This window comes from Passer montanus, unplaced genomic scaffold (genome assembly GCF_014805655.1).
Source record: "Passer montanus isolate IOZ18808 unplaced genomic scaffold, ASM1480565v1 scaffold18, whole genome shotgun sequence".
Classification (NCBI taxonomy): domain Eukaryota; kingdom Metazoa; phylum Chordata; class Aves; order Passeriformes; family Passeridae; genus Passer; species Passer montanus.
This window is the reverse complement of record NW_024365381.1, coordinates 5,746,970-5,770,203: the sequence shown is the minus strand read 5'-3', so window position 1 is coordinate 5,770,203 and position 23,234 is coordinate 5,746,970. Positions and strand designations below refer to the sequence as shown.

The window sequence follows — 23,234 nt, the reverse complement described above, 5'->3', positions numbered from 1 at the left end:
AATGTCTAATACAGTGAGCTTGTAATTAGCTGAGGTGAGTGAAGCTTTGGAATGCCATAAATAAAATAAAAGAGTAGATAATATTAAAAAAAAAGTAAAGTAGACCGTTCAGTATTGCCAATTCAGTTTGGAGCTAAGAAGAATATAGGGCAATGTCAGTGACACATCTCAAATTCTTATACAAATGCTGACTGGAAATGTGAAAAACATATCTCAGTGCCCTGTGAATATGGTTATACTGCTTTCCTCAGGTTTTGGATGAATTGATGCCCATTTGTGAGTCACGGTAAAGATAAATGCTACAGTAAAGATAAAACCTATTTAATGGAGAGTTCAATGTGAGCATATACAAAAATTGTATCCTATCCAGAATCTTTTTCTTTGGCAATAGGACTTGGACATTTGTGAAAACTCAGAAAATTTGCTGGATGGGTGATAATTCCCTTTGCTCAGTCACCCAATCTGCCCAAGACTATAAAATTCAGTATAATCTGTCTATGCCTATAAGATGTATTGATAGTGCTTCAAACCTCACAAGGATAGTATTTCATTAACAGAAGCATAGCAGGGGTTAGGAGTTTCTGTAAGCTCATGATGCACTAAAAGGCATTTAGGGATACTTGAATTACAAAAAGGTCAGCTGAATCTTTTGAAAATTTATGTAATGTTGACTGATTTAGGTTCAACATGACCCTGTCAATACTGACATGGGGTGTACTAATGCCAGACTTAGCCAGAGTGTGAGCTAAGGTAATCTTTTTCTGTTTGCTACTGTCCTCATGCTGAGATATTACCACTCAGATCTGACCATTGCAGAAAGGTCTTCACTGCTTGTTTTCTTTTTCTGTCTTAGTAAAGCAGAAAACGTTGTCACAGCATGTGTGACATAACATAGCTGTAGATCTGTGGGATATGAATTATCAAATTATTTTAGCTGTCAGACAGACTTGTTTATTTCTTTAGGATTGGAAGTAAATATTAATGTGGATGCTTTTGCAGAAGAGGAGGGAGATTCCTTAATGACTCAGAACTGTACAATCCTACAGTTGCAAAAATGTATTTTACTTGTCCTGGATGCAATTTTTCACTTACTAATTTAGAATCACAGAATCAGTTTCAGTTAGGTTGAAAAAAACCACTAAGGTCATTGAGTCCAGCCATTAACCCAGCACTGCCAAGTCCACCACTAAACCATGTCTGTGAGTGCCACATCTACACATTTTTTAAACCCTCCAGGAATGATGACTCAACCACTTTATTGGACAGCCGGTTCTGATGCTTAACAACCTTTTCAATGAAGAACTTTTTCCTAATAACCAATCTAATTCTTCCCTGGTGCAGCTTGTAATCATTTCCTCTTCTCCTATTGCTTGTTTCTTGTGAGAAGGGAGCAAGCCCCACCCTGCCAGTACCACCTTTCATGCAGTCCTAGGGAGCAATAAGATCTCCCCTTTTATTCCAGGCTAAACAACCCCAATTCTCTCAGCTGCTCCTCACAAGACTTGTACTCCAGACGCTTCACCAGCTCTTTTGCCCTTTCCTGGACTCCCTCCAGAGCCTCAATGTCCTTTTTGTAGTGAGGGGCCCAATACTGAACATGGGACTTGAGGTGCGGTGCCAGTAATGTGGAGTACAGGGGACACTCACTGCCTGCTTCTGCTGGCCACACTGTTGCTGATACAGCCCAGGATGCTTTTGGCCTTCTTGGCCACCTGGGCACAGGATGCATCTGGTTCGGGCTGGGTCATCATCAGTTCGTCATGGCTGTTAACCAATAGGCCAAAATCCTTTTCTGCTGGGCAGCTTTCCAGCCACTCTTCTCCCAGCCTATAGAGCTGCCTGGGGTTGCTGTGACCCAGGTGCAGGACATGGCACTTGGCTTTGTTGAACCTCACACCATTGGTCTCAGCCCATCGATCCAGCCTGTCCAGATCTCTCTGTAGAGCCCTGTTACCCTTCAGCTGATCAACACTTCTGCCCAACTTGGTGTTGCCTGCAATCAGTCTAAGAGTGCACTTGATCCCCTCATCCAGGTTGTTATAAATGTGTTTAACAGGACTGGCCCCAATTCTGAGCTCTAGAGAATACCACTTGTCATCGGCCACCAGCTGGATGTAATTCCTTCATGACTGCTCTGGGCGTGGTCATACAGCCTGTGATTTACCCAGTGATGAGTGCACCCATCCAAGCCATGGGCGGCCAGCTTTTCCAGGAGAATGCTGTGGGATACAGTGTCAAAGGCTTTGGTATAGTCCAGGTTGATTCTGCACATTCACAGAATGTTACTATTCTCACTCAAGGTAATGCATAAAGCAGTCTGGATAGCATTAGGAATAAGGTTATAGAGAAAAGGAGACACTAGCTGTCGAATCCTGACTACATCTCTCAGGTTCTGCTAGACTGGTCATAAAACAGGTGATCCTTTCACTGCAAAGTCTTGTGTATTTTGTTTTTAATGACTGTTAAGCAAGGTTGCTGCCCATTATCCTGTTTTCCTGATTTTCAGTGTATTTTGGGCTGTTATGTGTCTTCCTGTTGGATAAAAGGCAGAAGACTGTCCCACGCAGTGCAGTGTTATTCCAAGAGAAGAAGGAAGAGCCATGTGCATTCCCTGCATTCCGCTGTTATTGCAGTGTAGTCTTTCACTGATGAATCGTGGTCTAGTTATAAATAACATGCTCAGTGTTAATTAATTTTGTTGCTGTCGATAATGTCCCTGATTATACAGGCTGTTCTTTGATTATTGCTTCTGGTGCTTTTGCATATTTCTATCCATACTTCATGATATCAAATCTTAATATTTGCACTAAAATATTTGTATAATGACATTAATGCAATGTAGAGGTGGCTGGCCTAAGTAACCTCTACAAGTAGATGCATTGATGTTAAAACTTATTTTAGGCAACTTTCAAAATTTTGAAGTGTAAGGTAAAATATGTAAATTATTTTAAATCAATCCTACTTTCAGTGGTTTTTTACTTACGTAATGACCAATTAAAATCTTTTTGGTGGTGACTTTGCCTTTCTTATGGTTAAGAGCGAGAACCAGTGTATAAGGAGAAATATTATAAAAAGCACATGAGAAAAATAATGCTTTTCTATATAGCTCTTCATTTTCCTTGTTGCACTAGCTACAGATTTCTAATCTTTTGAAAAACTGTTGCTTGCAAGGTCAAATCTTGCTAACCAAAATAAGGAATAAAAAGTTTAAACATCAGTCTCCTCCTCCACATTATTTTAGCTAACTGGCTAATACCAGAGATGAGAGAACTCGTTGTAAAAAGTCACAGTGAAACACTCCCCATAACAACAATTTCAGGATTAGGAATGCTTCCATTTTTGCTACGTGCTTTGAGAGTAATCTATAACAAATATGGTGTGTGTTCTGATTGCATAGAAATTACTTCAGCTAATGAAGTTGTAAACAGTTGTAAACTGGTTTTGGAAAATTATCATTATCTATTTTATATCCCCACAAGACACTTACATATGCTTACTAAGAAAGACTTATGTGAATTGTCAGGTATTTTAATGTTTTTTTTAATAGTATTTCTATTTGTATGTCTGTAAAAGGCTCACTTGGGAAATGTTGTATAATTAAAACATGCCGATTGGATATTTAACTAGATTTAACTAGATACTTTGGGTATTACCCCCATCTAGAAGTTACTGTGGGCACTAAAGATCTTTGGATTTAACAATGAACCTTTCACTAAAAGTTCCGGGCATTGCAGCTCAGAAGCTTGGCCTGAACATTGATTGTGGCATTTGACTGTGGACACGTGAAGTTTCTTTGGGAATAGTGGAAGATGGAGAATTTGCACTGAGGTGCCAATTGCTCCCTGTGTTATATGCTCTTGGGGTTTTTAGTATCTTTGGCTCTTTGTTTGTTGTGCCAATTGGGAACACTTGGAGGCCTCTTGCATCTGAAAGCAGGAGTCGGCTGGCAAGCGACAAGGCAGGTCTTGCTCCTTGTTTGTGCAGTAACTGAACTCGTTCAATTTGAGTATGTGCTAAAGCAGTAGGCTTGGATGGTGCCAAACTGGCTCAGCACCTTTCAGGTCTGTATCCTAATTCAGAAAATACATTCTGTACTTGCTACTAGAGTTCCTGTTCCTCAGGTTTCTCAAGCACATGTTGGATGATACAGCATTGGATCTTGAATATAGTTCTCTCATCTTTCTGCTGATGATTTTGCCTTTTTCTTTGGTTTTGTTTTGCGTCTTTGATTTGTTTTTTTCCCTAATCTAAATTGTACTAGTTTTTTTACACTGTTAGTGATAAGTATTCTTATTTTTTGTGTTAGAGTTTGCTGTCTTACAGATTGGAGATTTTTGTCTAGAACAAATAGATTGAGGTGAAGGAAAAAAAGCAGTATAAAGTATATAAATTACTGTAAATGTAAGCCCTTAATAACATTCCGTGACAATAAACGAAAAGAATAAATGAAAAGATACTTTAATACAAACCATTTAAATTTATATAAGGAATGTATAGGATTTGATAGATATTGCTAATTTTATTAGATTTCTGCTGATTCTGAAGTATTTTTGAAAGGCTTTGAGTTGTATCACATGCTTTTGCAGTTGATATACTCTGCATTGAGAAGTTGCACAGATCTTTTTCACAAGAACATAAGTATTTTGGATTTCCTTCATATCTCTATATTTGGTAGTTGCTGACACAAACTTTCTAGGCCAGAGAGCTTTCTTTTCACTGCTTTTTGCTGTCTTTCTTTTAATGATAGACATTCACATCAAGCTACGTACAGTTTTTCACCTCCTACAGGAAGATACCCTTCTTCAAGTTCACAGTTCAGAATAACATACTGATTTTTATTTGCTAGCAAGGGAGGGAGGTCTTGATTTTACTTGGCAATAAATTTTTTGGTTAGCAATTGTATGGATTTGAAGACACACATTTTTTCTCCATTATTAGCTGTACTAAGTTGTACTTACAAGAAAGAGGACACAGGCAAAAGACATTAAATGATTGATTGTTTTGGATATTGGTACTTTAGGAGCTTTAGGCTTTCTGAGCACTACAAGGGCCTTAACTACCACTGCAGGGTGTCGCTGCTGCAGGGTTTTGTTCCCGCACTCACCACTCTGAGAGATGTGATTTAAGGACTGTGTCGTTCAGGCTTCTTTGTTAGAGCAATGTAGCAAGTAGCAGGCTTAACATTTACTTTTTAAAATCCACGGTTTGTCATCATGCAAAAATAATTTCTAAATGTACTGTGGAAGCAGGCAATCTTCAGCAAGGATTTTGCTAACTGCTTATACTATTAATTGCCCATGCTACAATACAGATTAAATAAAAACTATATAAATTAGGTGGAAAGATGACATGTCTTCATTCCCAGAGATGGCATTTAGTGTCATTTTCCAGTTTCTCTAGCCTTGCACTATGAGTTTTCCTCGTGTAAAAAGGATTTATTCATCTACATAATGCACAATGTTCCCTTTTCTGCACAGACAGCTACATGCTTATTACATTCTATCCAATAAAACAGAAAGAACTGTATTGATGCTGAGTCTTCTCTTGGGTCTCTACCAGAGCAAACAGGTTTCTTCTGTTTCTTTCCCATTAAGGAAATATGTAAAATTTAAAGGGAGGGAGGAGGGCTTCCTCTAGGTTTTTGAATCCCCTTTCTACTTATTTTATTTTTTCCCTAATTATTCGTATTTCTTCAACTTCATAGTAGACTTTAGCTCCAGAAAATCAAATCTTTTTGTCCTCTGTGTCAGCTACATACAGAGGAACACCGAGTGCATCACTTACATGTTTATACAGAGTTAATGTCTTTATATACTAACAGATATAAGGTACCACAGATGGCATGTGGATGGAACTGTGCAGTATCATCTCACCACAGAATCTGAAACTGCTGAGACTACTTCCAATGCTGTTTTAATTTGAGATTTAATACATTGGTGTCTCTAATAACAAAAATAAAAGGGACATTTTAAAGAGGAAAAATCAGAAAGCTTTTACTGCTTAGAAAGGAAAAGGTCAGATCAGAGGGATAGATCATGAAATTTGAGGCTCTCACTGCAAAAAAAATTTGGTAGGATCTGCATATTTTTTATTTTTATAATTAAAAAAAAAATATGTTGACTCAGTTTATCTTCATGTTCCACCAGTGCTCTCAATAACAATGGTCAAGCCTCATCTATTTGAATAAGGTAGTGTACTAAAGACTCTGTAACGTGCTGTGATTTGCTGACTTAAGGTCTTGCAAGAGCTAAATCCCTGCAGTAATAACATTCTCTTAAGTCAGTAATACTCTAAACCCTCTAAATGCAGTTCTGATGCTTAGAGTGTTCATTTCTACTGTCAAAACAGGCAACTTCTTAGTTAGACTGTTTCAGTTTTGTGGTTCACTTGCTGAAAAACCTATTTGGTTATTTATTTTGTTTGTTAGGGTTTTCTTTTCCTAAAATGTAAGATGCCCAAAACTCTAAAGGTCCACAAAACCAGGCATTCATTCCCAAATGAGACTCATTCCCAAATGGTGTACAAAGATCTAAATTTTATTTACCTTCTTTGCACTTCGTCCAAGAGGCAAGCAGTGAATAAAGTATGTAATTAACACAGTTTCTTTATTCATGCATATAAGAGTGCTTATAACATTCAATCAACTAGGCAACAGAATTACATTACAGAGGAATCAACATACAAAAGAATAAGCATTTTATTTTTATCCTATGTGGCAAAGCAATCTAGAAAGAATGGAGTGTGACTGAAATATTAATATATAGTGGTCAGGAAACATAGCTAAAAGCAATCAGTGTAAACACTGGCCTGAGAGTTAAGTGAGTTGTGGTTAAGCAAACCATGTACTGAAGGGAATGGATATCATGATATCCTAATTCCTTGAACTAGGGGAAAAAAAAAAAAAAAAAAGCTTAAGAAGCTGATGTTTTCCCCCCAGGTACTGAAGGGAATGGATATCATGATATCCTAATTCCTTGAACTAGGAAAAAAAAAAAAAAAGCAGCTTAAGAAGCTGATGTTTTCCCCCCAAGTTCTTTTTCCCTGACAGCTGAGAAAGTACAAACAGAGAGTCTGCCCACAGAAAGTGTTCCATAGAGTTGTGTATTCCAGAACAGCAACCTAACAGAAATGTACTACATGGCATCTAATGTGCCTGTTTGCTAATGTAACAATTTGTGTTTAAAAGACTTTGTATGACAAGAATACCAATTTGTACAAAAAAAGTCAGATGCAATTACCTTATAATTATGTACATTCAGCATAGGACTAGAGGGCTTAGGAAATCCTGGGTGTACCATTTATTGTCACAGTCTGATGATGAGACCCTGTCTGGACCCCTCAGGTTTGAGTGCATCATCTGTCTTACTTGTGAAAACATTCAAAAGTTGTTTCCTTACATTTACAAAGTCTGCATGGTAAAAATTGCCAAAAAAGCATTAAATATTCAGTCTTCCCTTATGTACATTGCTGTGTCTTCTATTCCCTTGGGACAATAGATGGCAGCAGATCTGTATTTGGGCAGTCTTCTTTGTACATCAGCACAGAGAAGGCACTCCTAAGTGGTATAAACTATAAAACCTGGAAGACAATTTGAATAGCAATGGAACGTTGTTGAAAGCCTTATTTTTTTCAGCAGGAAAAAAAAAAACAAACTATGTCAATTAATTTAAGATGGCTAAGGATAAACATATGCATTTTAAAACTGCCTAAATTTAGCCTATGATTCAATGATATATACACGTGTTTGCAAATGCATGCATAAAGTATATATGACTTTTTTTTTTAATGCACAATCAGATTACAGTAGGTTGCTAGTTTTAAAAAGAAAAAGTTTCCTAGATAAGTGCAAGTAGCAGTAAAATCCATCTGTCAGAGCTGACAGAATGGTGAACTTCACTGCAAAATATGGCCAAACATTTAAGAACTTGCTTAAAATAGAATACGTAGGGAGATGGTTAAAGTTCTCCTTTCATATTCCGCTGTCTACTGGATTGGATGGGTCCTTTACCATAGAAGTGGTTGAATGCTGATGGTGTGTGCAGGTGAGGACTGGATCAGGGAGGAGAGCGATCATCAGCTACTGGCAGAAATGCATAGAGAACAGAACATTAAGTAGTAATTACATAGAGGGTGGAGAATAGAGGCTTAGTAACAGACTTGAGAGTCTCGTTGTTATCAGCAAAAATACCATAAATTAATATAAGGGTGCATAAAATTACATTTAGACAAAAACTGAATCTCTGCAGCTGAGGGAGGTATTAGTTTTTCTAGAGGCTCGGAAAGGATTTGCCAGGCTGACTGTTCTTAGCTGGGCCACAGTTAAGTATGGGAAATACCCACTGCTGCAAGAAGAAATTCTGATTGTGGTTTCTTACTACTGCTCTGTATCACTTAATGAATCAATGGAAATGATCAGAGTAAGCATATTATGGGTAAAAATCACTGCTGCAAATGAATATGCTCTTTAGCAGTAGCTGACATAGAACAGACACCTTGAACAACACAGCTAAAAATAATTGATCCAAAATAACTGCAAACTGAAGTATTAGAGGTGCTGGTGAGTAGGGTGGAAAACCAGTGAATTGGTAATTACAAAGGTAAAATGAATTCCCAAAGAGCATTGAATAAAAATGGCAGTATTTCCTGTTTTTTACTGTGTATATTTGCATTTTAATGCTGTATTAATTTATTTTATGAAAGCATATATGGTTTTTATAGGTTATATGACAGGATTCCAATTTTTGTTGTGATGAAAAGTCAGTAGATACCCACAAGAACTGTAGCAGTGATCTGTGACAGAAATCAGGAGAAGCACCAAAACCTGTCATGATAGGTTTGTTAACACGATACAAATAATATCCAGTTATCTTAAAAATGGTGATTTTTACTTTCTCCTCTCCACTTACCTGGGACTTCCTTTGTATTTTCCATGTCATAATAATGTAAAGGGGGGTGGCTAGAGGTAACTGGGCTAATTGTATGGTGCAACAAAAACAAGGTCAAAATTCAACCAATACATTTTATTCAGCTTATTATAGATGTAATATTTGTATTCAATATTAAAAGAATAATATTTGTATTTCTGATCTTAAAGCTTTCTAAATATCAAAATTACTTAATGAGTAGGTTTTAGCTGGGGTAAACTTAATTTTCTTCACAGTGGCTGGTACAGGGCTATGTTTTGGATACACGGTTGCTGTGTGGTATTTGGTTGCTGGCTGAGGTTAAACCACAACACTTACATAATGGCATAAGGGCCAACAAAATATATGTTTTATCAAATGTGTAAAAATATACAGAAAACCAATGACTCAGAAAGTCAGAGAGCAATTATCTCTTTAGATCCCTGATCTAAAAGATAGCACATCTGGACCTGAGAATGTCTTCAAATGTGCTGTCTTGTGTTTGAATATCTTGATACAGTTTATTATATACAGTGCATCATTTCAAAATGTGTACAGATATATGTAATGCTCTTCTGCAGAAATGCTGTGTTTTCTTAGGATCTCACTCTGAGATTTCATCTGAATAAGTTGAAAGATAGTACATTCACACAATAATAACTGACTTGTACTTTGGATTATTGGTCATTTTATCAAGTATTATACTTTACTATGCTTATTGATACAGGGTGGCACCTAAATTATTTGAACTGTAAGCTACCAGAAAGTTTGAAATCATCCTATATTTAAGCAAACATATAGATTCTAATCGTAGTGCCTCTTTTTAAAATATCTTTTAAAGTTAGGGAAAAAGAAAATAAAGCTTTTAAAATGGCAAAATTGCAAGTGCCATTGTTAGAATCAGAGAAGGGCCTGTATTGAACAGGACCATAAAGATCATCTAGTTCCACCCCCCAGTGTAATGGTCAAGGATATTTTTCACTAAGTTCTCAGAGATCCATCAAATCTGGCCTTAAAGTCTTCCAGGGCTGCTTTTGTAATGCAAAGCTATGATATGCAGCAGCAAGGAATTGTGCTAATATCTGAAGTTTCCAGTAAAATGTTCCAAGATGGATGTGTCTGTGCATATGAAAGAGTATATACATAAGAGGATATATGTATATATCCTATAGAATATAAAAAGAGGTGTTATGTATCTCATGTCAGATATTACACTTCAGAGAACACTTTAACTTCATGGAGTTCATTGGTTTTCTCATTGCTAAAGAGGAGGCTATCATGCAGAAACAGACATTTTGAGGGGTCTAATAAACCAGCAATGTTGTGAACAGGAGGGACAGTGCTGAGTGGTTGCACAGCATGATATGCAGGAGTACACCCGTGGCTGACAGGTTTTGTTCTTACCTCTCCTGTTAAATCTGGTTGTTTGTACCTAAACCATTCCAAAACCAGGCTGACACTATGTTTTCAGCTTACTGGAGAAGGTAAAATCTTAAGTATCATCTCTAATTGAAAGACCCTGCTTTTTATGCACTTGGTCTAAGGGACTGAGGTGGATTGGCACCATCCCTACTAAGGCTGTGTTCAGCCAATGGTAAAAAGTTCATCAAATCAGTTTATGGACCTTCCTTAGTTTAGTTTTATACTTCACACCCACCTCTGAAATATGTGTGTGTAATGAGCACATTTATAATGACCAGTAAGAGAGCCTTGGCAGGGGTAGAAACTCAAGCACCTTACACACAGTCTGTGTCTGTATATGGGGGAAATACAAGCAGCCCATTTTTTTATGCTAGATCTGAGACACAAAATTTAAGGACAAAAAATTTTTTTCTGAGTCAAAATAAAGTTGGTACCCCCTTTATACGATTCTGTTGTGCTTTGAACAAACAGGAGAATTTGCACATGTTGGTAGTGTGTACCAGAGTTTGAAAAAGATACAGAACTTTCTGTATGCAGGAGTTATGTGCAGATGCATAGAATTATTTAATTTCATTTCATTTCATTTGGGTCTCCCAGCAGAGTCTGCTTTAAAGGATGACTTCACTGAAGGGCTGACCAGTTTGGATGTGGCAAAGAGAGATGAAGATACGTGGGTTCTGGATTGCAGACTGGGGCAATCAAACACATTTCCTCATTCAAGTGAGAAGGAGAAGATCAACAGAAGTGTGCTGCATCTGAGCCTGGAACTGAATGTGAGTAGGACTGTATTCATGCTATACTGGATTTCAACAAGCATTTATTATATACAGTTACATTTTTGGTATGCATTTATTTCGGGCCAGTCTTAAAGCATGTTCCAAAATATCTGACAAACTGCAAAGTTTTGGATAGGATACAGTTTTCCAGATGGTCTGTGAGCCCATATGTCTTTGTGCAGTTGAGAGCAATACATATGGAAAATGTTTGAACTTATATAAATAGGTTAAGATACATGATGTGCCATTTCTAAAATCTTGATGGATGTTTAGTTGCTTCCTGGAAATGCATTGCAGGAGCAGGCTCTGTGTGTGCACCTGTGCACAGGTGCATGTGCGTGTGCATGTGTGAAGCACTGGGAGCCAGGCTGATGCTTCTCAGAGTTTTGGAGAAGCTGAACTGGCACTGGAGCCAGACTGGCCATGATCTTGACAGGAAAAGTTTCTAAACTTCCTGGGGTATGAAACAATGAAGCTTCAGAGGGCAACCTGAGTTCATCATAAGGTCAGGCCAGCTTAATGTAGCTGGAAATACTTACACGCTGCCAGGGTGAGCAGTAAGCGGCCTAGAGAGACATGTTTTGGCAGAAGGAAAGGGAACAGAATGTAGAAGAAGAGGAAAGAAACATGGGAAGGATTGAACGGTTGGAAGAAATTGCTTTAAAGACTAGATTACATAATACAGTTTGTGCAAAGAAACTCTAAGAAAAAATTGTGTAAGAGTGACATCTATTGGTGGAAATACAAGAATTGACTTAGAAGTACATTTAAAATGCTTTTTAATGCTTACATTCACCGTTGGTATTCTCTTTATCTTGTTATAAAATTGATTTTTGTCCTAACTTTCTTTTCTTAAATACAAGAATTGACTTAGAAGTACATTTAAAATGCTTTTTAATGCTTACAGTCATTGTTTGTATTCTCTTCATCTTGTTATAAAATTGATTTTTTTGTCCTAACTTTCTTTTCTTAAAATAATTATTTACAATAGTATTGTATCAGCCTGAAGGTACAGGTTTATCCTTGTAATAAATTGCTGAGATGAAAACAAATAACTGAACTGAGAGGAACAGTGACATAGCTGTTATCACTGCTAGAAATATACGCTACAACAGGAGGTATATAGTCCTTGAGAATTCTCCAACTGTATTTAAAAGTCCTTGTACAGAGCAGGAGGAGTTACAAATGAAGGCCATTTAAGAGCAATATTTTGAGTAAAATAAGAAATATCTGAGATTAGTAAACAGTTTGTTTCCATCTTTCTTACTATTTTTTAAGAAATATTTTATGTCTAAAAATCGAATTAATTGCATTATGAAAAAAATTGAATAATTTCATTTTCTTGTAGTTAAGAAGGAAGAATATTTATTCCATTATTTTAAAAATACTCAGAACAAAAGTCTTAAATTCTATTAAAAAAAGGGTGCTCAATATGGGCTGATGGACTGCTAGGGAGCCACGAAGACACTTTATCCTGCAGCTCACGCCCTGTGACTCTTTCAGGACAGAATTCTGATTTGAATTACAGAGCCCTTGTATCTCCAAGATTATTTTTCTTCTTCAAGATAAGTTCATGTGATTGAGGGAGGAGTTGCCAAAAGAACAATAGTGAGAAGGCTGCTGCAGCAGTTCGTGCCATCAGAATCTGTTTGAACTGCAGCCCTGCTAGAAGTAGCCTGTAAGAAAGATAGTGGCCAAAACCAGGCTGCACGAGTTGCTCTGGTGACAACAACCCTTGGGTGTTCCCTTCCTCTTCAGGGTGGGATGTTGCACCCAGATATTGTCTTCCCTGTGCAGTCATCAGACTGGACAGCAAGACAATTGTGGTAAAAAAGGAACCGGTATCTGGAGAGCAATTCTGAAGCTAAGATCATGTTCCCAGGAAATAGCATCTAAAATGGACCCATTTATTTATTCACAGATGCACTACACCCAGTCATGTTATCTATGGCCCTTTTCTTCTTTTAGAAGAAAATCTTTAGCCTGACTGACCTAAAGTTTGGCACTATTGTTTTACAATACAATTACTTTCATAATAATAAAATTTTGAAAAAGCTATTTATTGAAAAACTTTGCTTGCTTTGAATTAAGAGCACCCTAACATTAATGTATAGTATAATTGTGTATGTGCATCTATAGATACACTAGTGTTTGCTTATGGAATTATAGAGTCATAGATGGTTCAGGTTGGAATGGCCATTACAAATCATCTAATTACAACTCCCCTGCCATGGGCAGGAACACCTGTCACTAGAGCAGATTGCACAGGACCCCATCCAACTTCACCTTGAATGCTTCCAGGAATGGAGCATCCATATCTTCTCTAAGAAGCCTGTTCCAGTGCCTCACCACCATCACAAGCAAAGAATTTCTTCCTAATATCTAATCTAAACCTACTCTCTCTCAGTTTGAAGTCATCCCTTGTCCTAGAAATACATGCCCTTGTAAAAGTCTCGCTCCAGCTTTCTTGTAGCTCCCTTCAGGTACTGAAAGGTGCCATAACATCTCTCCAGACCATTCTCTTCTTCAGGCTGAACAACCCCAACTCTCTCAGCCTGTGGTCACAGGAGAGGTGCTCCATCCGTCTAATCTTCCTGGCCCTCATCTGAACTTACTCCCATGTCCTTCCTGACACCCCAGAGCTGATGCAGCCCTGCAGTGGGGTCTCAGCAGAGCAGAGCAGAGGGGCAGAATCCCCTCCCTCCCCTGCTGCCCACGCTGCTCTGGATGCAGCCCAGGACATGTTTGGCTCTCTGGGCTGGGAGTGCCCATGGCTGGGTCATGTCCAGCCTCTCACCCACCAGCACCCCAAGTCCTTCTGGGCAGGGCTGCTCCCGACCTGCTCATCCCCAGCCTGTGCTGATAACAGGGATTGCTCTGAGCCAGGTGCAGCCCCTTGCACTCAGTCATGTTTAACCCCATAATGTCCCCATTGGCCCTTCTCAGCTTGTCCATCACATTATTGAAAAGATGTTTCTATTAGGTGGAAGGCAATAGATAATGTAGATGAGAGTGAATGAATTCTACTCTGACAGGACTTTTAAATGCACTGTCTACACCAGAAGCATGAAAAAAGATCTTGCATTAGATTTTAAACCTTGGGCAGGGAGAAGATACAGAGATATGGAAGGTAATGAAACAAAATAGAAATGAAACTCCACCCTATTTTTTTATACAGCATTTCATCTCAGATAAAAAAGCACATAAGTGAGATGTGAAAATGCAGCTAAAATTGCAATTAACAGTTAGTAATTACTTAAGAAATTATGGTAAATTAATGTAACTATGTGGGTTTTATTATATAAAGCTTTTTGTTTAAGCTTTAAACTACTATATCATATTGTAGATGGGGAGCAAAAGGCCTGTTGAAATGAAAAGAAGATGAAAAGAGGGTAACCTAGAAAAGGAAAAGGATTAAAAATTCATCTCCATTCTTTGTAACACTAAGTGCCAGCCTTTGTGCCTTAATGTACAAAGATCTTACTTAGCTTACTTACACAGTGAATAGTGATCTTCTGTTCTCTGTCTTTGTTACTTGTATGTCTGCTCATATTAACCAGACCCATCAATATATCTTTCTAGAATTTCTGTCTCAGATCTACCACTGTTTTTTTCATATGATAGGTTTTACAGATTAATATTCCATGCATTTATTGATACAGAATGCACTCCTGCAAAATAGTCAACTGAGTTTCTTAATGTGCTTTCTAATTTTTATAACTGTATAGGTATTACAGTGCTTTTTCTAATTCTCTAAAGTAGTCCATATCTCAAAATCAATCAGAATTTAGATGAAAATGTTAAAAAACACTGTGCATTTGTACAGATGGGTTATACAGACCCCTACACCAAAAGTGTCTGGTGCCCACACATTCTGTTAACATCATGCATTGCTGAATTCTGACAAGAATTATCATGTCTATGTTTCTGTTGCTACATCTAAGTTAATTACTTACATTTAAAGCAGTTATATTGGTGATACCCAAATCCACCAAAACTCGGGAAAGCTGTTCACGTAATGGTCTAAGTGAGGTAACAAGGCTGATAATAATGATGAAAATCAAGGCCTTGCAGTTTTTCTTCTATCTTCCCTGCCTCTCCTATTCTAGAGCATTTAACAGGTTAAAATACTAAGTTTAAAATGAGGTAATCACTAGGAGAGACAAACAGGAGAGCAGGGGAATGTTAAGACCATTATCAACCTGCAGGCTGAGGACAGGGCAGAGGGCAGACTGTGTCAGCTGAACTTCAGATCTGTTCAAGCCACCTGAGCTACAAACAGAGCCTGCTACTTCTCATGGCTCTTCTTAAGCCTGACACAATTGGTGCATATTTGATTCTATGATTATTTTCAAGAATTTATGCAAAATTTTCTAGATTTGTTGTTCTTTATTTTGAAAAAACAGTAAAATATTTGTTTTCAGTTTAGCAACCTTGCTGTTTTGTAGAATGTATTTCTATCCTGTTCATGTTTATCTAGTTTGTTATTACAGTGATCTGAAAAGGCAATCTGAATAGATAAGGGGTCAGGAAGTGTTGGGTCCTGCCATATGGTAGAAATTAGATGACCTTATTCTGGCTTAGTGTGTGTTTTCTTCAAAGCCAGTTTTAAAACCTACTTCAGGTGAGCTTTTAGACACCTCAAGAAGAGAACTAGAGTGTGTTGTGGGTGTGACTTCTGTCTGTGATGAAATGTAGGTCAAAATGGGTGTGGATTGTTAAATGTGCTTTAAACTGTGAGGAATGGTTGTCCTTTTGTATAATTAGTGCATTGACTGCCTTGAAAGTTGCTATGACAAGTTTTAAGGGCTTTTCTGAGGCACCAGAGAGTTGTCAGTTTTATTAAGTAAAGAGGCCTGTAACATAATTATAACTGATTTTTTCTAAAGATTTTGAAGTTGCTCCTTTAGATGCAGTGTTACAGCCTGTTCAGAGAGACTTTTCTTATGAGATAGATCCACCCAGCATTAAAACTCTTCTACTAACAAACTGACTCCATCTCATTTTACATCGCAATGATGACCTGTCTTTTATATAAAAATATGAAGGGCACATACTGATGTATGTATTTTACCCCAAAACACTTGATTGAGTAAGTAACCAATATGTATTTCCTTATCAGCTATTCAGTCCCTCAAAGGACTCTCCACTTGGCTGATCATCAGAATGCAGGATGCAGGTCTCTACAAAAGCCATATTTTAGGCTGGGAGTTGATGGACTCTGTGGGGAATTTCAGAGACTGACTAACTCATTCATTGCAATGACTTTCAGTTTTTGAGTATTTCTCAAGGTTTTTGTGTAGAGATGAGTTTTCTTGTTAATCCAAGAGCTCAAAAGCTTGAAAGTTCCTCCACACTTCCTAGAGTTTACTACAAAAAGAGGTACATATAAAGCAGTATTTTCTGCAGGCTTGTGAGATTACCTCTGGCTATATAGCTTCTGGAATTTCAGCTTCTGGAATTTTAATTATTCACTGTTCAACTCTGGGATTTCTAGCATCTCAATATATTGTATCACTTAAGCTTTACACTAAAAGCACCATTCTTTTCAAATCTAATTTGATCCTGGTCTGCTATATTTTGTTGGGATGTTGTTTAGACGTAAAGTATGAGATACCTGCTTTAAGTCCACTTTTAAACTAAACTTTTCATAAGTCCATTAAAACCCTAAATAGTTAAATCGTGGCTGTAATCCTTAGCCTTCTATTCATAGGATTGTTACAGCTTGGTGACCCTTTTTTATTACAGGGGAGTTTTATTCTAAATATGGGTTATTTTAATATAAAGAGATGAGCAAATATTTTGGCATAATCTGAATCAGTATATTTAGAAGGTATCATGAAGTTGTTCATAGAGGTATATTTTTGTTTGTGACTAACAAGACTATTCTTGAAAATATGATTTAATGTTTCTCCATCAAACCCCAAATAAGTAGGAACATAAATAAATAAGCAAGATGTAACCATACAATTTATTAGAACAATGAACAATTAATCATGTAATTGAACATAAAAACAGATGTGCATTTAAATGTAGAAAACTTTGATTCAGTATTGTCACTTTGCCCCATTTATTTTGCTGTAAAATGGAATTTAGAATTGCTTTAGATTTGCCTTGAAGGAATTTTGTCTTGGGGAAAGTCACCAGTGTTGTGGTAGCTTCCTTCCACCTATTTATAAGTCCTGGAATTTTAAGAATAGGTTGGCATAGCGGGTGGTAAGGACTCTGTGTCTCTTTCTTTACATAGGGCTTTCTTTTGTGATACTAAGCCTAGAAACCAGGGGAGCCTGTCAGTTGTTTCTGACCTTGGCACCTGATGATTAAGCATAGCAGAGAAGCAAGTCCAGAGCTTGCTAAGGAAATGCCAGGCAGCAGGGCAGAAGACATTGCTCTTTGTGAAATCACAGATAAAGATGGGAATGATTCCATTGCCCTTTGTCTATAGGTATGCATGCAACCCTGTAATTGAAAAGGTGTCTGTAAGCTTCATCCAAGCCCTTAGTATTACAATCTGATTTTCAGGAAAGTTTGTTCCTGCAGGAGATACCAATGGCTTTTGCTTTTGCTGTTGACAAACAAATGGGTTTTGTACAGTCTACATTTTTAAACATTAAACCAAAAGCTAAGTGTGTTGGGATACATTGTTGTTGCTTTTTGGCTATAATACTCAGCTTTCCAAAAAAAGTTTTTTGGTAATCACATACAGCAGTGTGATCTGCAGCTGATTTCCCTGTGAAGGACAGCTTTCCCCATGTTGCTTGCTTAAGATTACTCATCACAGCTAAATGGATGACTGTAGAATGACCCTTTAACTTGGGTAAATAAAAAAAAAGTACCGAAAGCGGAGGCTTGTGATGGAAACCTGCTCCCAATGTTACTGACTTCTGAATGTCGATAGCGCTTAAGAGTATTTTGCACTTTCTCCATCTGTATTGAAAAAAAAATACATAGTATCCCTGGTAGTTTCTGTTAACGTTGAGTCAGACAATTTTGTACATTTCAAGTGTTCTTGTTCGTTTCAGCTAAACAAATCTCACGCATATAGCAGTAAAGTCTGTGAAAGTCATCACAGAGATTGTTGTGGTTCGGACCCGTGCGAGGCCGGTGCCGTGCACGGACAGGGCTGTCCGACTCCTGAACAGTTAATCTGTCCCTCCCGGGCGCGGGCCGCTCTCCGCCGCCCAGCGCTCCCGGTGCCTGGGCGCGGCCGCAGCCTCTGATAAGTACCTGCCTGCACCTCTCTGCAGGAGCTGTGCAGGGCAAGGACAGTGGTAATATGAAACCAGTCTCGTTGGTTTTTGTTCATGGCCCTGGAGGCTGAAATCTGCATTCCAGATGAAACCTCCAGCAAATCGGAAGAGAGTCTCTTTTTTTCCTACTTTCCTCTGCTTCAAGGGCGCTCACCCGAGTTGCCTCTGCCCGGCCGGGCACTGGGGGCTCTCCAAGAGCTTCAGGAGGGGGCAAAGGAAGCTTCAGAGTCGTTAGCTCGGGTTTCCATTTGACATTTTTTGGTGATTATGGATTTACAAAAGAAGTTCTTTATCCTAGTGGAAAGACTATGCAAAGGAATCCGTCAGGAATTTTCTGCTGAAAACCACCCAGCGCTGGCGCACCGGGACAAGGAAGTAGGGAGCAGCCGCGGCGCGCTGGGCCCGGCGGGACGGCTGCAGTAGCTGGAGCCGGGGGCGCACGGCCCGTCGGGGTGCGAGCGCCGGGGGAGCACTGGCCGGGCTCCAGCCGAGGTTAGTGCTGTGACAAAGCCGTCTTGTGCGAGGGAACAAGTTCCAGACGCTGCCGAGAACTGCTTTTTACGGTGGGTCGTTCTGCTGCTCCCTTGGCGGAGCGGGAGCCCCGACGGCCGGGGCGGAAGGAGCGGCGGGGCGGCCCGGCCGGGAGCGCGGGGGAACGGCGGCCTGCGCGGGCCGGGCCGGGCCGGGCCGCCTGTTGCAGCGCCGGCAGCCGGCCCCGCCGGCAGCCTGAATGCACGCAGTGAGTGTTGGCTCAGCAGGCAGCAGCACTGCTGCGAGCCAACCTATTCTCTACTTCACCCAACATGGAAGAACATAATGGGATGCCTGACTGCAGTCAGCTTTTGGACCTGAAGAACACAGCAGAAAGCGACCCTGACCCACTCACTACATTTTCTGTGAAAACGCTGCTCGGATTTACAACTAAGCTTGAATCTGCAGCTCCCAAGGAAGAAACAGTGCTTAAAGCATTTCAACCTTTGCACGGCAATATAAATACTCACGCTAACACCTGGCATGAGAGGAATGATAATGGATATAATGAGGACTCAGAAAATCAGCACAGCGTGGATAGTACCAGTGGCCAAGCTGACCCAATGTCTGGCAGGCAAGCAGGACTGGAGCTGGAGTTAGCTGACCAAAATGAATTACTTCTTCAGCATCTGAGGTTTGTTCAGACTTCTTTGTCTGAATCTGACAATGATGACAAGGATGCTATTCTTGTGCAAGGTACTTTGGTTCATACAACAAGTGACACAGAATCGGACACAGAGAATAAGGACCTAGACACCGATGAGAACAACACAAGCAAATATGGGCTAAAAAATGCTCCTTTGTCTGCTGAGGCCTTGGACAACAGCAATCAAAATAAGGAAGAGTCAGAATCAGAAGGGTACAGCAACAGTGATGACACTGTGGATACAGATGACATTGAGTTACACCCACCATTCTCTAAGCAGCTCCCAAAAGAGCTGGATGGTATTCTACAGTATGACTCCAATGGAAAAGACAGAATGTTAATGGATGAGCAATTCACTCATTTGCTTGCTACAGGGGAATGCCCTCAAGAACTTTCAGATGAAGAACAAAGACCTTCCGTTGATAATATATCACTCCAAAAAACAGCACTGGCTGAAAAGACTTTCCAGCTCCCTGCTTTCTTCAGTGGACTACGTGTCAGGAAAAAGGGACTAACCACTGAAGATGGGGAAACTGTTACAGAAATTAAACCAAGGGAGAATGATTTAGCTCTGCTTAAATTACGACAGCCTGTTAAGAAATCCAGTATTGCATCAGGTTTGACCATTAAAAAAAAATCATCTGAACCTAAAGCAAATCCCACTTTCCTAGAACAACTCTCACACTTGTTAAACATAGACGTCTCCAAGAATGAAGATAGAACTGAGGACTCTGGTGAGGGATCTGGGGAGACCGAGGACAGTGATGAAGCTCAAGAGAACAAAGCCTCCAGCAAAAGAGAACCACGATTTCCCTCTGAGGAGATAAAATCAAGCCCTGCTGAATCTGCACTGGATGCCTTTAAAGCCTTATTCACGCGACCTCCCAAGAAAGAAACAACTGCAGATACTTCAGAGCTGGAAGCCCTGAAACGCAAAATGAGAAATGAAAAAGAGTCCTTGAAAGCTGTGTTTGAAAGGTCAAAATCAAAACCTGGGGATGGAGCATCAGACAAATCTGTAGGTTGAATTAATTTTTCTTCCTAAGGTCTGGAAGTAGAAGGATTAAAAAATAATTTCTTGTTTAAATATTATTGGTGGGGACTTGAGATCAAAATGTCAGAATTGCTTCCTTTTGGAAATCTCATATTTTGGATTCTCAGTCTAGGAAATCTTGGGGCTAATTTGTCAGAATTTTTGATCATCTGCAGTTGAAGCAGAATTCGGCCACAAGGGATGGCAACACTAAAAGCCTGTCAATTAGAAGTGAGAACTTAACAGTCAGTTTCTGATATTAAAAGATCTCTACATAACAGTTCTCCGTATGTTAATTATGGTTTTAAATCAGTTTGATGCTGCAGATATTTACTATAATATTATTTAACAGTTTCTGAATCTCGCTGTGTTTTCTTTCATTGAGTATTTTATTTTTATAAGTAGTGTTTCATTTTACTTGTAGGAATAATTGTATGATAAGAGTTGTTACAAGAAATTATGGGTGCTTTTCAGCTCAAGACCTAGAACAGGAAGTTTTTTCTTCTTGTTTACATGCATATATCTGGCTTTTCAAATATTGATAAGCATTTAACCTTATCCGGGTGTGACTTAGTGATTTCAATTAGACAACTCAAGTTTTTGATTAATGTAAGTGTTTGCAAGGTTAATGCTCTTAGGCATATGGAGATGTAGTTATTATATTAAAAAAAAGAAGGCAATGCAAAGTTTTCATACAATCATAAATGACTTTGAATATGATTTGAACTCTTTAATTAAATGAGTAACCTTTGGGTTGGCATTCCCCCAACCCAAAATTCTTACAGCCACATCTTTGGCAGATGTAATCAGCTCAGGAGACTATTGTTGGCTGAAAGGGCAATTACTTGAAGGATTCTATTTTCAGGATTGGACCTTAAACCTGAAGCTACTTAAGTTGATATTCTGTGTTGGTTATACTCTCTTTCAAATTTTATTCTTACATAATATAAAAAAAACCATGTAAAGAATCCTGGTCAACACTTGGGTAGACTGATAATACCAGTTTGTAGTAAATGACCTATGGGGAGGAGAAAACAGGTATTCATTGGCTGTGGAATGTACAGCAAGTGCAGTCTGAGTGTGCCCTTCCCATCCCTGGCTTGCTCCTTCCTGCTTACACCAGTCGCTGTGCTGGCGTCAGCGTTCCTGTGGCTCTCAGCAAACCTATTTGGGAAGCTGTCATCACACACAGTGAGGGAGGAGGCACAGGAGTCAGCAGGAGTGGCTTTTATAAATGTCTGCTTAATGTCCAGTCTAGTGCAAATCTGTATTTTCTCAGGGCAAAGCCCGAGCCAAGGGTCTAGCCTTCCCTTTCCCTTGCTCCTGTGGGCCGTTTATGGGGCCATTTTCATACAGAGTTTCACTGTTGTTGCAGTTGTGTCTATGCAATTATAGTAATATGTTGAAAATCAGATTACAGAAATATTGGAGATATAAAAATCCACCAAAAAATCCCTGTAAAAGAATGCTTGTTTAGTGGGTCATTCCCCCACCACCCCTTCCCCATTTAAAGAGTTATTTTAGCATTCCAGTTGACAGTGCAGTCCCATTAACAGCTGCAGCATTACTTTGATGTGGCAGTATTACCTGGTATGTGGACTGAGCAATCTGCAGGGGGTGGGGCAGGAATTTCATAAACTAGCTCTGCTTCCAGAAAATTATATTGTCAAATGATGTCTTAGGTGAATTGCTCTAATGTTTACTTGTAAGAGGAGCACACTATGGAATATTTCACTCTGGAAGAAAGATACAGGAAAAAACCCTAACATTCTTGACCACCTCTGTGGTTCATGAAAGGATAAACAGCTCTCCACAGTGATGTGAACAAATTCAACAAATCACTGCATGTCACATGCATTATGCTACTTTCCTCCTCAAAAATATTTTTCTACACTGATTTATTTATTTCCCTTCCAACCAACTGAGCACTGTATCAATCAGTACAATGAGACAGATAGTCTTTCTGGAGCACATGTGTAGAGCTGAGCATGGCAGTTGCTGTTTGGAATCAATTGATACTGCAGACTTTAATTTTTTCTTGTGTAATTTTAACAGCCTGACCTGAGTCCCTCAGAGCAAGATGACAAGACTCCAGGGAGACTCCAGACTGTCTGGCCGCCACCAAAAGCAAATCATGAAGAAGTAAAAGTAGGATTGAAGTACACAGAAGCAGGTAAAACAAAGAGGTGAAGCATTTGCAGAAATTAGTTTCTGACATTTTTAATCTTGTTTCATACAGAGATGGTGATAAGTCATGGTATTTTCTTATCTGGAGAAACAGACCTTATGTTTCATATGTGTGGCTTACTACTATTTATTAATTCTGCATCTGATTTTTAAATGTGAATGGCTAAATATTATAGAAAATTGCCTGTACAAATTCGTGAGGAAAGAAGTGTGTTTCCTTGATAAATTAGGTTATCAATTGCCAGTGGTATTTTGTTCAAATGAGTGACAGATTGGTGATAGTAGTTGAGTGACTGCCTTTTCTGATGCCTGGATGCAGAGGGCAGCCCCCTGCTGAACTCTGGTCTGCCTTCTTCAGGTACTGTCCAGAATGAAAACAACACCATTATTGCAACATGTGTATGAACAGAGGAATGCTCATATCCAGTCAGGCCACTTCTATAGCTAGCCACATATTGTCCTATGCAAGTGTATGAAAGGGTATGT

The 23,234-nt window shown here is 39.0% G+C and overlaps 1 protein-coding gene across 5 annotated transcripts in view; it reads left to right on the top strand.

Annotated features, from left to right (window-relative positions):
• The window catches only part of FMN1 (formin 1), a 179,249-nt gene that overhangs the window by 30,097 nt on the left and 125,918 nt on the right, over nt 1-23,234 (top strand). For 3 of the 5 annotated variants that reach the window (XM_039705429.1, XM_039705426.1, XM_039705427.1), the window contains 2 exons: nt 10,923-11,098; nt 22,617-22,734. In XM_039705429.1, the coding sequence (XP_039561363.1) occupies nt 10,923-11,098; nt 22,617-22,734 (294 nt within the window). Of the gene's footprint in view, nt 1-10,922; nt 11,099-18,312; nt 20,547-22,616; nt 22,735-23,234 lie in introns of those variants that run through there. The other 2 variants (XM_039705428.1, XM_039705430.1) reach the window with 2 other exon arrangements.